Source organism: Centroberyx gerrardi, chromosome 12, assembly GCF_048128805.1.
Source record: "Centroberyx gerrardi isolate f3 chromosome 12, fCenGer3.hap1.cur.20231027, whole genome shotgun sequence".
Taxonomy (NCBI): Eukaryota; Metazoa; Chordata; class Actinopteri; order Beryciformes; family Berycidae; genus Centroberyx; species Centroberyx gerrardi.
The window spans coordinates 15,777,801-15,792,321 of NC_136008.1; the positions used below are offsets into that span (position 1 = coordinate 15,777,801).

A 14,521-nucleotide genomic window follows, 5' to 3' on the forward strand; every position below is an offset into this window, starting at 1 on the left:
ATGAAGCAGCTTTATTTTGAAGAAATACAGTACATCACCATTAGTTTCCAAAACAACCTCTGGTTTTGCCTTTACCTCATACACATTTATAGTATTGGTTTTTTTTTTCTCCAGAAACATATGAAAATATAATTTAATGCACTTAACACATAATACATTCACTGTACACAATATATCAAATACTTCCCTCCACACTGGCAGTACAATACTGTCACAATTCTCAATTGGACTGTAGTTCCTTAACAACATTAACATCCATGCAGTAAAGATGTTATTTAATGGGCCACTGTTGTCTCCCTCTCAACCCCGGTGGCATGTTATGATCCTGCAGTTCTTCAGGGGTGAGGTGGTCTAGGTATCCTTACCTGACATTAAATCATTATGGCACAAAATAGGAGCCACAGATGTGATTCACTCACAGCCAAACAGGAGGAATGTAAGGATGTAATGAGTGGAAATACATGGTTAATGTAGGCCTCCTTTTTTTCTTTCCATGACAAGGATAATCACACGATGTTGTCAGGCCAGGGGTCAGTCAAAGATTGGAGAAACAGCACGCGATCTGGACCAAGCCATGTTTGTAGAATGTCTATGTTAGGCTAAATAGACCTTAATTGTCAAAATCAAGCCAAAGAGCTGTACTGGATTGGAATGCTGAGGTCTACAATTCAAGGCAACTAGATACATAAATCTCACAACAAAGAGGAAATACTGGAGGTTTGGTGTAGATCTTCCCTTGGAACAATGTAGATCTTGCAGAACTTCTGCTCTCAAGGCCTTCTGCCCCGTTTCAGTAACTACTATACATACACCAAAAACAAGAGATATTGGCAACAAAACACACATTTGTTGGCAACTGGTTACAAAAAGTGCTTAAATCCCTCACCACAAAATAGCAAGGAGAACTGCTTAACTCTCTAGGAAAGTGACCAGGAACAATGACGCAGAGTTCCCATGATTCCAAGGAACAGCATAAGAGACTCTAAATACCATCAGAACACTTGGGCAGAATTGTGGTGCTGAAATGCTTGCGAACGTCACCTGAGATCATCTTTTGGCGCCAACACAAAAATGTTTGCACTTAAAACAGAGGAGAAACGGTCTAGAATACTTGTGAGGTTGATCTTGCACTTTAGTGATATGAAAAGAATGGTAACAAAGTCCAACACCTGATTATAAACATTAAATTTGATAGAGAATGTAGGATAGCCTATATACAAATCTTTTCAGATTGAGGTTGGATATCTGATGTTATATTACACACATTCAGATTTTTTTTCCCCTCTGCCTCCGTCCCATTTTTAGGCTCATATGAGACATTGGGTTGACAGAGGTATGGTAGTGATGCTTCCTTTCTCTAAAAAAAAAAAATCCAATCTTTCCATTCATTCTTGTGCCTTCACACTGCCTACAAAGCAGGATCTCCTACATGCTAGGCTACTCTTGCCTTGACATAGCCGTTCTCTAGTCTACAACATGCCCTCATCAGCAATGAGCACCACATGTCAAACAAATAAATTCAAATAGATGAATGATAGCTTAAATGTGCAAAAGTACAAAACTGTGAACTACATAAAGATGCAACATTCCAAATAAAAAAGATGAATCATAATACATTTAAAGCATGCGATCAAAAAGTAGTGTCGGTAGAGTGGTTGGTGGAAGGAGAGAGAGAGAGAGAGAGAAAGAGAAAGAGGAGGGTGGGGATTGAAGGATGAGGAGAAGGGGGTGGAATGAGAAACAGCCATTGCTGGTGATGGTGGTGTTCAGATGGTTTGGGAAGTGGCTGGTTGATCCATTGTCGCACTCTACTGCTGCATCTTGCGGATGATGTCAGTAGACACGGGTGGGTGGAAGTTGATGGTGTGGTGGCGGAGACCCTGAGACGTTTTGTAGCTCTTCCCACATCGGCACTTGAAGGGTTTGCGCACCCTTATCTGGGTTCGGTGGCCATTCTTGGCATGGTACTTGATCCCGTTCACATTCTGTAAGGAAGCACAGAGAATGAAGCACAGCTGACTCTTAGGTTGTGTATCCACCAGGAACTTCTCTTAACAGCATCGGCTTCTTTTTCCTCATTTACAATGAGAAGGACGCACTGTTACACGGTGCCAACAACACTGAGAGCTTAGCATCTTTTTACCACTCAGAGCACCAAGCAGTGTAAGCTAATAGTATTTCAACTTTTAGCAAAAGAGCACCGCACTTCAAACAGGTTTCCAGCTGTCTCATGCGCTTCCGTCAACTATCTCTCAAGAACTTACAGCTAAAAAGAAGTGGTCAGTGGACACAAGGCTTTAGAGAGGGGGGAAATAAAACGTCTATTTTCTTATTCTAAAACTATCTTGTTCTCTTTCTAAACAAATGCCTAGTGCTGCCTGCTGCCCAAGACTAAGTCATCGCCCATAACTCTGTCATTCACGTCAGCAATGCAATTTTCTCAGGCTGCACATAATTTATCCCAACCACACACCCCAGATGTGAATGGAAAATCCAGTAAAACTCCACATCAAGTGGACTGGATGTATGCATCAATGTTGACATGCTGTAATGCTCAACCAAGACCCTATTTTCCATTCTCAACAGCAGGATATCAATTGTGATTTTACATCCATCCGAGCTGGTTTGCATGGAGAAAGTACGCTACGCGAATCTCACAGTTTTTCATTTGGTGTCTCTGGGCACGGTAGGAATATTTCACACCCCTGAATTATGTATTCAGCCACAAATATCATGATAAGTGGTTTGAGGGGAAGGTTGAGTTAGACCTACCTTGTATCTCTTTTTACAGCCGGGGACGGGGCAGGCGAAAGGCTTCTCGTCCCCTCCGTTCATGCACATGGAGCTGAGGATGGACTCGGAGCTGATGGCGCTCTCTGTGGTCCACGACTCATCGCTGTCGGACTCCTCATAGTCTACCTCCTCTTCATCACACTCACTACCTGTGGGGGGAGGGGGGTGAAAGGCGGACAGACAGACAGCCAAACGGTGAGTGATTCAGTCGGGGCATCAGTACCAGACGTGGGATCATACACACTGGTCTCCAAACTCCAAGAAGCTCTGGTTTATGCAGACTGCATGACTTAATCTTTGGCTGGGGCATCCTGGCCTTTGAGCTTTTGGATTGACAAGCGTGGACTATTACAGTTTCTCAGCATGTGTTTTGGGATAGTGTTCCCATATTCTCTACTTCTTCTGTTACTGTGCCCAAGTTAGTGGAAAGACTGAATCATGCCAATCGTGGGAAAGAATTTAGCATTTTCCTCAAGGTCTTGGGGTCAATAAGCTGCTATTGTATTATCAATTAACAATTAAGGATGTTATTTAAAAACCCAAAACCTCAAGAACCAAAAAGACAAGACAAACGCATATTTTAAAACTAAGGACACGGGAAAACGGGCAGATGTTATGTACACTGTAGTGAATTAAGCAATTCAGCTTCATTCCAGTGTATATAATGGACTGTGAGAGTTGTCCTTGTTTCTCTAAGGAGTGAATGGAAGCTATTTCAGAAAGGAGTCTCCTCAAGCCCTGCATTAATCTCCGCAACTCTTATCCTGTTGACGCCAAAATAATGTACTTGTTAAAACCACATACATAGGATAATTAATTTGCATAGTTCCATAAATTCAGCCATGCACCAGGGTCAGTACCTTTAGTAACATGGATAACAAATAGAGATGGACAACATTATGGATAACAAAATATGGAAGTTAGCAGTGGAATGTCACAAATCTCAGTATTAGGATCAACATCAGTGGGGGGAAAAGTGTTTTGCAGGAGCTATAAAATCATAACACCGTATTTCAATTTTAGGTGGCAAAATACACAGACGCAAAACAATTATAGCTGTACATATATGTTGAAAATCCTATCATTTGAAAAGCTGATAATATGATAATATGACTTGACATCTAGTTCAACTGTTACAGTTGATACAGCTATTATGATGGGAATTATGATAAGGATCTTTATCTACCACGGTGAGTAAGACCTGAAAAGAGTTTGACTTTTATCTTACATCATGTCTTTGAGTAAGAGCAAAGAAGGAGCAGCATTGTGATTTTTTATTGATCCCGGAAAAGGAATTTCTCTCTTTGCCCTCGTCCATAGGATGGTCACAGCACTGCGTCTCTGGAGCTGGTAGGGATTCAGATTCAAAGACCCTTCAGCAGGGTGGATGCCTGCTGTCATGGTGGCTTGAACATGGGCCTCCTGGCTGAAGGACGGTCTCCTTACTCACTACGCCACCCTGCTGCTTGGCTAGTCAACAACTTAGAAAGTGCATTCCAAAGCCAGGGATCACGGCACACTGGGCGTCTAACCAGAGAGGTGAGGGTGTCAGGTGAGGGTGTTGAGGGTGCTGCTATGGTTACCTGTAGGTGTGCTGCTGCGGAAGGAGGAGGAAGGGGTGATGGGTGGGGTAACCGGAGGGGTGAGGTTGCCACTGGCGTGGCGAGGGGGAGCGGACACACTGCTGCGAGACAGACTGCCTGTCAGAGACAGAGACAACTTGGGCTGCACCTTCTTCTTCAGGGCCTCGTGCTCTCGCCGTGCAGCGTCTGTCATGAACCTGGCATTAAGCGTGAGATATAAAGCTGGTAAGGGTTGAGATCGACCTTTTGGTGAAGAGGGTCATCTCGTTCCATGCACTGTCAGAGACTTGTTACAGCGAGGGCCTCCGGGCGTTTATAAAGCTCTAGCGTTGGTTTTTGCTACTGTAGAACATATGCTTGGAATCAATATATCATTGGCTCCATTCCCATGAAAAAAAAATCTAATACCAGGGTTTATGACAGATAGTAAAGTCTTTGGTAAATGTATATCATAAAAATGAAATGTTAACACAGACATTGTTAAAGTAAAAGTGGAATTAACAGATTAAGCTGAAACCACATCAAGACAGCGGCAGACCCTCTTGTACACTGACTTGTTGCATAAGGCCTTTAAAACCACTATTCAAGCACTATATCAAAGAAGACTGGGATGAGCCCAGGGCAATATAAAATGCAATTACCAAATGTTGAAGCAATTAATCTGAGTAATCCACCAGATGACATTTGAATTTGCTTGTGGAACTACAAAGTAGCAAAGCCCTGATAGGGCGCAGTAATTTACAATAACTGACAAAGCAGGCTTTAAAGACAAATCTTTTACTGGGCCAAAGGCTAACAACATTAATGTCATTATTATTTTGGATTTAGGTAAATTTATGAAGTAGATTTATTTACAACTTAATCATAATTGTGTTAATTTTTAAAACAGTGTAAACTGTGCTGTTCACCTGTTGATATAGCTGAGGGCAACATAGGTGGGCTGTTGCTGCTCCTGCTTCTCCAGAAGACGGGGGTCTGTGTCTGCGGAGGGGAGAGAGAAAGAGAGGGTGTATTAGGAAATTAGGGGGTTTTAGTCACCTCAATGTTAGAGATGCAAGCTTGTGACCAAAGGGTTGCCTTCAAAACTAACATCAATGTTCCCCTTGAGCAAGGTACTAAACCCCCACTTGCTTCAGTGGAGCTGCTCACTGGCCAACAGTAGAACACTGTGGCTGAACTGGGTAACTCCCAGGTGTGGTTGTGTGTGTGTATGACTCTAAAAGGTTGTGTTGAAAAAGAGCAATGCATGCTCAGACAAATTCTTCACTGGATTAATAAGGTTAAGAAAGACTATTCAGTGGCAGTAACCGATAGACAGTAAAGTTGCAGGATATTGTGCAATTTGCAATTAGATTGAATATGATGTCATGTGCCACTGTCTAGACTGCAGTCACTGTTGAGCAAAGTGCTGCTGGAGATCCTCCACAAACCATCTTGTATCCCAGCTCCTCAGACTGACATTGGTTTCTTGATTTAGATTTCTGCTTAACCTCTAAATTGTATGTTTTCTCCTCTAGACCTAAATGTTGGTCAGTTTAAGTTGAACTGGTGCCCTTCACAGCAGGTTTAAACTAGTGCCCTATGTTGGTAAAATGCAGGGTGCAGTCTATCTTACGCCTTATGTTTCTACACAGTTGTTTTGTATTAAAAATCAGCATCAAAAAAGTGAGATCTCTAGCGGTTTCTTTTTCGAATTTCCACTCCCTTTTTTGAATAGCCTTGCTGCAGACACCATATTGCTCATACGTGACCACAGTTGACACATACTGTTTTCCCATGCTGTGCTCCAGACATGCAGCTTGCTCTACAGTGCTACAGTGGCCAATCTCCACACCCTGAGGTGAACCAGGCCTGACTTCAAACAGCCTGGCCACTGCTATCCATGTGGGAGAAGAGAGATGCCCCATAAAACAACACTGTCTACCACTCACCAGCTGGGCCTCCCTGCCTGCCTCTAACAGAGCTGTGAAAGACTGCTACCCCCATGTGGTTAAAAGTATTGCTGGTTTCCATTCACAAGCTCATTTATACACAGCACTTACACCTAAGGCCATTGTGATATTATTCAATTTTAAACTAAGCCTCTGCAAAGCACATGACTTAAGAGTGCAATTCAAACAAAATCTGAACATTCAGTGAGGACAAAAAACAACGGCCAAGTTGATATACTTATTAAATCAGTAGGGCAATGGTACAAACACATGGGCATAGTGTAAGTTTTCATGGTCAATGGGGTAAGCAACACCTTTGTGAGGCTGTAATAAAACTGTTAGTCATACTCAATGATTACTTCCACCAAGGAGGTTATGTTTTCACTCCTGTTCGTTTGTTTGCCTGTCTGAAACGTGGTGGACAAATAGGCCTTGGGCCATGGAACAATTGACTACATTTTGGTGCTGATCCCAGATCTGGGATTTTGCCATTAGATGATTATCTCTTTTTATTCATAACTATGAAACTAACGGACTTGATTCCAAATCCTACGGGCATGTTAGCAGGGTCAACAAATGAAATCAATTTAACTTTAAGAGATAGGAATTAAGTCTTTGGGTGTTACAGCAAGTTGGAGAATTGTTCAGCATTGGCGGAGGTTTGTGCTCCCCAGGTGCCTTCCAGTTCCTTTACAATCCACTGCAGAAAAGCACCTTGGTCAGTGTTGATCTCTCACCTAGTAACCTCTCATAAAAAAAAGTTCTAACTTCTCTTTGGGTGGACCCGATCGCAAATGGATCTTAGTCATTTTATCATCTAGAATCTTTAACAAGGAATCTATGCCAAGTTGAATGTGGACAAAAGTGTAAACCGTGTGAAAAAAAACAGACATGGTGTAAATTCAAAGTACACTCTCTCTCTCTCTCACACACATACACACACACACACACACACACACACACACACAATGTATTGTTACTGTGGTAATGGCTCACAGATGCACTACTCTAATCATCCATAAAGGGAACATGTAAGATAGACTACACCCTGCATCTGAACAGTATAGACTACTAGCTTAATCCTGCCGTGAAGAGCAACGTTGACCAGTTCAATTTAAACTGAACCAAACTCAAAAAGTAATTCAGCGCACACCAGAAGGAATTAGATCGACTCGTTCTATTCTATTATTAATAGACTAAATAGTGGTTGTAGACTATAAAACCAAAGCAGCGATCTACGCGTTGCATGTCGTTGCTTCGTCAGGTTCGCTCACAGAATCATAGCTTTTTGACTTTGATTCTCCCTGTATTGACTGGCACCCGGGGGAGTAGCACCGCCGCGCACAGTGTACTTTCAACTTTTAAACTAAACCACTTTCAAGTCTAGAGGGGAAAGCATACAATTTTGGAGGGCTAGCAGAAATCCAAGTCAAGGAGCAAAAGACATGGGCGTCATCCACTCAAAGTTTAAGGCCAAGCTTTTTGGCTGATGATAAAATAGTGGCAGGGTTTCTTGATACTGGCAGGTAGGCCCTAAGAGCAGCCCAAACCTCAGCGCCTAAGACTCAGGAGGTTTCTCTCGGGGCCACAATCCTAAGCAAGTGTTTCATTAATGGCGGATTTAGCCCCAGTGAGAAGGACTGCACACCTCTCTCTACTCTCCAGCCTGCTCCCAGTCATGGAAACATAAAGTAAGAAAGACACATTAATAACGGCATTATTCCCCTGCCAAAAGCTGGAGGCGGTGCAGAGAATGTTCTGAGCAGTGTGTGTTGGTATGTGTGTGCGTGAGTGCACAAGAAATCCCTCCTAAGATCCCTAATGAGCGTCCAGGAGTGGAAGGGCAGGCTGCTCACCGACTGCTCAAATAGCTGTGGATCAATCCGCTCCCACACACTGTAAATCACACACACCTCAGTTGGGGACTGAGAAGAAAGGGGCCTGCAGGGGCCAATCCCCCACAGCCCCTGCTATTCTTCTGGGGCCACCGGCACCGAAAAGCCACCTCAGATTAGGACCAGGACCAAGGAGCCTCGAGCGGAGATGGGAAACCCTCTAATCGAACTACACAGGTGGTCCACCTTGGTGGCCAACTATCAGGGGCCTTCTGGAAAACATAAGTGTATTTGTTCACTTTCCCTGGTTGCAGGGGGAAACAATCACTTCCTATGAGCGCCAGTTGTTTATATGGTGAAACAGAGGATGTGGGAAAAAGATAGGTGGAGAAGCAGAGCAGATGTAGTGGAATACATATAATGGATATGATTTAACCAAGCTGCTCAGCTTGTGTTGATATAACCCAATGCACATCAACCTTGATTTACATATGGAGCAATGTCTGTACCTATTGTAAATGTCTATGTGTGAAACATGTCTTTGGGAGCTTGTAGTGACAGTGATTCACTGGTTGCACTGCATGAGAGCAGAAACATGATGCAATAACCATGTCCTCATTAGGGCCCCTGTGACCAGCCTGCAACAGGAAACCAAGGGATGATAACACACAACAAGCTTCCTTAGGCAACACGGGAAGTGACGCCTGCTGCCCTCTCATTACCCCCCCACCTCCCACCCCCTTCACACACACACAAACACACATACACACACACGCACATACACACATGGCTTGCCCCAGACTCAATCACACCTCCCTCCCTCATTTTCCAGCAGTCTCTGGCTGTCCCGTCCACCCTCTTGGCTAAATGCACTGTGGGGCAGTGTAGAGTGGTGAGCATCATGGTGACATGTTTATGACGGCTCTGAGCAGCGGGGGGCCTTTCCAGGAGTGGTGGCACAGGTAATTCATTAAGATGTGACCTCTAAGGAGGAAATGAAACTCAGTCAAGCGCCCATGTGTAAGCTGCCTTTGCAGGTTCCTGACAAAGCCTGGTGACATTAAAACTATCTTTAGTACAGATGGAGACTGAAACACACATGCACACATTTTGCCTCTTTGCTACTCACTGCATACATTTTAGATTTTGACGGCCAATACGGATATTTTTAGATTGAAGTTGCAGATAGCTGGTATTTTGAGCCGATATTCGACATCTTTGTTTTACCATTTTCAAGCCAAAAATTGTAAGTATTCAGTGTTTCCCCCAGAATTTGATTCATAGTGTGGTGGAAACGCCTTTGAAACACCATAAGCCATCCTGGGACACTAAAACTCCCCATTGAAACCTATACTAATGAAATTCTTTTCGGGTGGGTTAGTAGTTCATTAAGGCAAGGTGGTTTCTCCGGGATACATTAGGCCTTTAAATGAAGAATTAATTAAAGGGAGGAACCTCAGTCATATCAGCAATCGCTGACATCAGCCCTTCTAACCCCAATACATACACTTATAAAAACACAAATTTCAGTAAGATCCCACAATTTGCCCTGCACCAAACTACACACCCTTGTTGTGTCAACAAAGCCTGCACATTATCTCCCATAAAGAATGTTTTATAGAGTACAGCAGCCCCTCATCTCAGAATCACAGCACAGGAACAGGAGCGGCGGTGTCGGGGGATGGGGAAATGTAATTAGGTCCACCAGGTGCAGCGATCGGGGCACCAGTTACTGCTTCCCAAATTTATTACTTCCGCTCAGATTTGGGGGTGCATACCAAAATCTTCTAAATGAGCCCCCAGTGAGGAGCAGCAACAAACAGACCCATTGTTAGACCAGGCCACTAAGCCTGGACACTTCAGGCCATCATTATGCCAGACCCCAGCAGTACAGACACTCACAGGTCTGAATAACATGGTCTCTATTTACCTCTGGTCTACTGTGGCCTGGGAGCTCAGTGACAAAGTAAACATATCAGTGGCTTGGTGCATGCAGTTTTTATACCACACAAGAATACCAGACCATTTAGCAGATCTCGCAAGCCTAACAACATGGCTTCGCCTCAATGTTAAACTTTGCTCTTCCCAGTAATTTACAGACTGATGGGGCTCATTAGCATCTGCTCTGTTAAACCTGAATTTGTTAACAAAGTCCTAAGTAGACCAGCTAATACTCATATTATCAACTGCTGTCATAAGGGTGGACCATAAGAGGAGACGCATTAGCTGATCCATTGGACTTTTTTCATTATAAATCATGTGGGCTGGAAATGATTCTGTATTTGAATATATTATTTGATATTAGTTTTTTTAAAGGTCAAATCTGACCCCTCAAGATTAGTACAGCTCTTTTTCCACACATTGCTTATGTTTTAAATCAAAATGTGATAACTTGTTCAACATCAGCTATGACCAATGATATCTTATAACTGTTTGAATTTCAAAGTTACTGTAATAACCGACTTCAAGTGGCCATTGAACTTGTATCAATTAGGCTTTTAGTTAATATACAAGAAATAGCCTACCACAAAATGATTAAGATATACTCAAGCATGAGAAGTATCCTTTACACCACCAATTATTTCTCTCAATATATTAATATTAATTCTCCTCTCAATAATTGTCATTTACTGAAGCTAGACCTTATGATTGGTGACTGTATTATATAATGGGAAAAAATCAGACTGGGAACTGAGCTCTGATCTGTGTGTGTTACTAAAAAGCACCATTATCTTCTATTTTGCAGACAAGGCATATCAAGTAAAGGCCCTCAATCAACAGCAGAGCAGCGCCACCTATTGTTCACAGACCCAACCAGCAAGCTGGCTGGGGAAAATAGGGACAAGAATGTGAGCTTGTTTTCCAGGCGCCTAATTATAAAGGAGAATGTGCTTTAAGCAGCAGGCCACCAGATGAGGAGGAAGACAGGCCAAATCAAGCACTCTCTCTGTAATTATGCTTCACAGGCACTTGGCAGGACGCGCAAGATTTCGCACTTCTCCAAGTGGGCACAGGCCAGCGGACGAAGGAGGGGGGCTGCAGAGTTTTTCCACTCTAGGCCAACTAATTGCCTCATTATTCCCCAATAAGTCATTTGGTGCATTTTTCCTATGGCTAACACCTCGGACACATGCACAGCACGCAATCAGAGGGCAGAGGATATTAAAGCCAGTCAAGCAACAAACAAGAACAACAGAGAGACAGCTGGGCCATGTCGACTTCAATAATAACCGTCTGAAATATTGGATTTGGTGAACAGATGTAACAACTAACAGTGTGAAACTATGAGGAGTGGAATGCACTTTGTGGAGTACCTGATACAAAGATATACGATTATATAAATGCCCAAATGCTTTTAGCATTTACCAGAAATCACAGTGTAATATATATCATGGAAGATAAAGGTAAATTAGCTTCTAGTTTCTTACTGAAATATGCTGAAGCTTTATTAAGTATCCAGATATGGTAAAATAGTGACAAAAAGAAGCGATAAATGCATTAGCCCTGTAGTATTATACTGGCCACTTGAAATTAAATGAACAACCCTAAAGCAATGTCCACACATAAATTCCATTCCATGCTTCTTCTTCATTTTCTTAAATCAGATATTGAAGTAAATAAAAATATAATAACATATACTAAATACTTCTCCATGGGAAAAATAAATATTTTTCACCTCCTGTACACAGAAGTGAGTAAATATTAGGTGCCTTATAAATCCATAAGTTGGTTCACATCCTCACTTTCTTGTCACATCTATTGAGAAAGATGCACTGAATTTCAGATGCCCTTACCTGATATATATAATTATATCATTGAATAACAAGGCAGAAAAATATAGCCTGATAGCCAATTACAATCATTTTCACAAAATAAATGTGAAGCACACAAACAATTTCTACCTAGTAGATTCTGTTGTTTTATAACCCTGGGCCTATCAATAAATAATGAATGAACAGAATGGCATCATTTATAAACAGAATTGTCACATGCCCTTTCTTAATTCAAAGCCCTCCATTCATTTGGCCATGGCAATAAAATGGAATAGCCTCAGAAAAAAATGTTGAACACTCCTCGTGATTTTTATATTTCGTATTTCTTACATGATGCTATTGCCTGTAAGATCAGATTCATTTGGAACTTCAAAATACAGGAAGTAGTTCATGCAAATGTACAGCAGAAGATGAAACCACAGTACATAACCTTTGAAGATAAAAACAGAAACGTCAGAGTCTTATTTCCACTGCTGCTCTATATGTGTGTAATTACATGTAATGATGACTACTATGGACTATACCCAGGCTGCACTAGGCATTGCAATCCCCACTTGCTGTCCTCTTCTTCTTAATTGCCTGTCTGTATGTTTTCAAATAGTTGTTTTAATACGTGTCTGTAAAGTGTGCGGTGACCGTGTTTTAAACGCACTTTAAAACAGAATACACTTGATACTTAAATCTTTGTATGGCTGAGATCACCTGTACAAACTGTGTCTCATAGGTCTCCATTTCTGACAATTCAGTTTCAGTTGAATTAGGGGTTACTGACTTTTTATAACAGTACAGGAGGAAACCCTTAGATCCCAAATGTCCCCAATACCACCACCACCACCACATATTAAGTCTCCTGACTGTATGCAGCTTGACTGTGGGGGGATTGGGTCATGCTCACAGAGCAGGTGGATCCATCTCTTTTCCCGCAGGCCTTTCCTATGACAGCACCTTATCCATCACACTACAATAACATGTGGCACTACTCTGCATGGCAAATAGTATCCCTATTCCACATGCATTTCTATGAATCAACACTGTCCAAACCCAACAATAGCAATATTCATATCTTCTAGACGCCTTACTTATTCCATTTAAATGTTTGATATGATACAATGATAAGATATGATGATACGACACGACATGATTTGCATGACCATGCTGCACTCATGCAGGCCTGGTTATGAGGCAGAGTCAAGGCCCAAGTCTACACGTCACCATGGCAACCACCGCAGTCTCTACCAATCTGCTTCACAAGTGTATGTCATCATTTATCCCTGCATTCCAGCCAATGACACAACTCTGTCTCTGAGGGCTATGAGGTTTTTTGACAGTATTGCATGGTGAGAGGCCTCCGTGTTCATAGATCTATTCTGGGATGGTCAATATCTTGTAGAACCAGTAGACAAACACTACATTTAAATACCAACCCTAACTAAATGGTCCATAGAGCCTTGTTTTGAAGGAGTTATGAAATAATGACATGTTATGGCACTGGTAATATAATAATCAATATTGAGTTATTGGTTACTCTGAGTGATTCTTGTATCCCTCCAAATATGTCCCTAGACAAACGCAGGCTGTAGCTGCAACACCAGTGTACATGGGAGAGGAGAGCTGTGTGTGACCTCCCAGGATGACTCACATCTAGTCTATTTCCAGAGAGTGGACATATTTACACACCCCCAAAAACACCAGCAATAGGCAAAAGAGCCCACAGCTGCTGTACAACTCTTAATGAAAACCTATCCTGACAGAACCAAAACACAAGTGCTGAAATGTGCAGCAAAATTAGATGTTTGCACAGATAGGCCACTTAAATGCCATTAACACGTTAGAATGGTTGGAAAAGATAAACTGCATCAAAAAAGATAGCTTAATTCCTGACAATAAGAAGACATTGATTAAAAGGGGATTGCAATTGATTAGAGTGGCGGTGAAGCAGTGTTTGATCCTATGTGGTGGTAACTGACACTTCTTAAAGTGGTTAATTAGACATGACATCCACTAAGACAGTGAGTTGGTTTAGCCTGATGACAAACCTAAGAGTGCGTCCTTACTTCCTTGCAAGTGTTATGATTTATGTTGTCAATCGGATGGAAACAAACTAATCATTACTCAATGTGTTTTCATTGGCTTGTGCCAGCTGCAAGTCAACTCATGACGCTTTAAAGGCAGCTCTGCGCGCGGGCCTTGCGCTTCCACAATATTGCTCGAGCGACCAAGCCCGACACGGCGCAGTGAAATTGTCGGCTCGGCTCGGCGGTGTTTCACTGGTATGTTGCAGCAAAACAACGAACCGGCGTCTCATACCATACTGCAGATGGTGAATAGCAATAGCAATATCTACATAGAAACATCAATAGCTACCACACCTAGCAACAGGGTTGTCAGGACGCAGGAAGTAACTTGCTAGCTCGCTAGCCACTTCTTGCTAGCTGCAAACCTCAGCCATTGCAGAGTACAGCGCATATTACCCGTCGGCTCGACAGCTTACCGATGTGGTTATCCTCGATGTGCACGATAAGCTCGGCCAGAGACTCGAAGTGAAGTCCGCAGCCCCCGAACCTGCATGTGTTGGAAAAGAAAGAAGCAGCGGCGATGCCAGTCAT

At 42.5% G+C, this 14,521-nt stretch overlaps 1 protein-coding gene across 1 annotated transcript; it reads right to left on the bottom strand.

Annotated features, from left to right (window-relative positions):
* Positions 1 to 5: 5 nt before the first annotated feature.
* Positions 6 to 14,521, bottom strand: jazf1b (JAZF zinc finger 1b). The gene is made up of 5 exons (XM_071900459.2): positions 14,407 to 14,521; positions 5,285 to 5,357; positions 4,377 to 4,573; positions 2,773 to 2,942; positions 6 to 1,985 (listed from the first exon to the last, which is right to left on the bottom strand). Exons 1-5 carry the CDS (start codon positions 14,519 to 14,521, stop codon positions 1,809 to 1,811), a joined length of 732 nt encoding a protein of 243 aa, XP_071756560.1. The 3' UTR covers positions 6 to 1,808.

What these genes read in the sequence shown, in the direction of transcription:
- jazf1b (XM_071900459.2), bottom strand. Translation starts at nt 14,521, where the DNA reads ATGACTGGCATCGCCGCTGCTTCTTTCTTTTCCAACACATGCAGGTTC. An exon ending in CATCGAGGATAACCACATCG is followed by an intron (nt 5,358 to 14,406) that starts GTAAGCTGTCGA and finishes TCCCCTCCGCAG; the next exon opens with ACACAGACCCCCGTCTTCTG. An exon ending in GCTGTAAAAAGAGATACAAG is followed by an intron (nt 1,986 to 2,772) that starts GTAGGTCTAACT and finishes GCTTCCTTACAG; the next exon opens with AATGTGAACGGGATCAAGTA.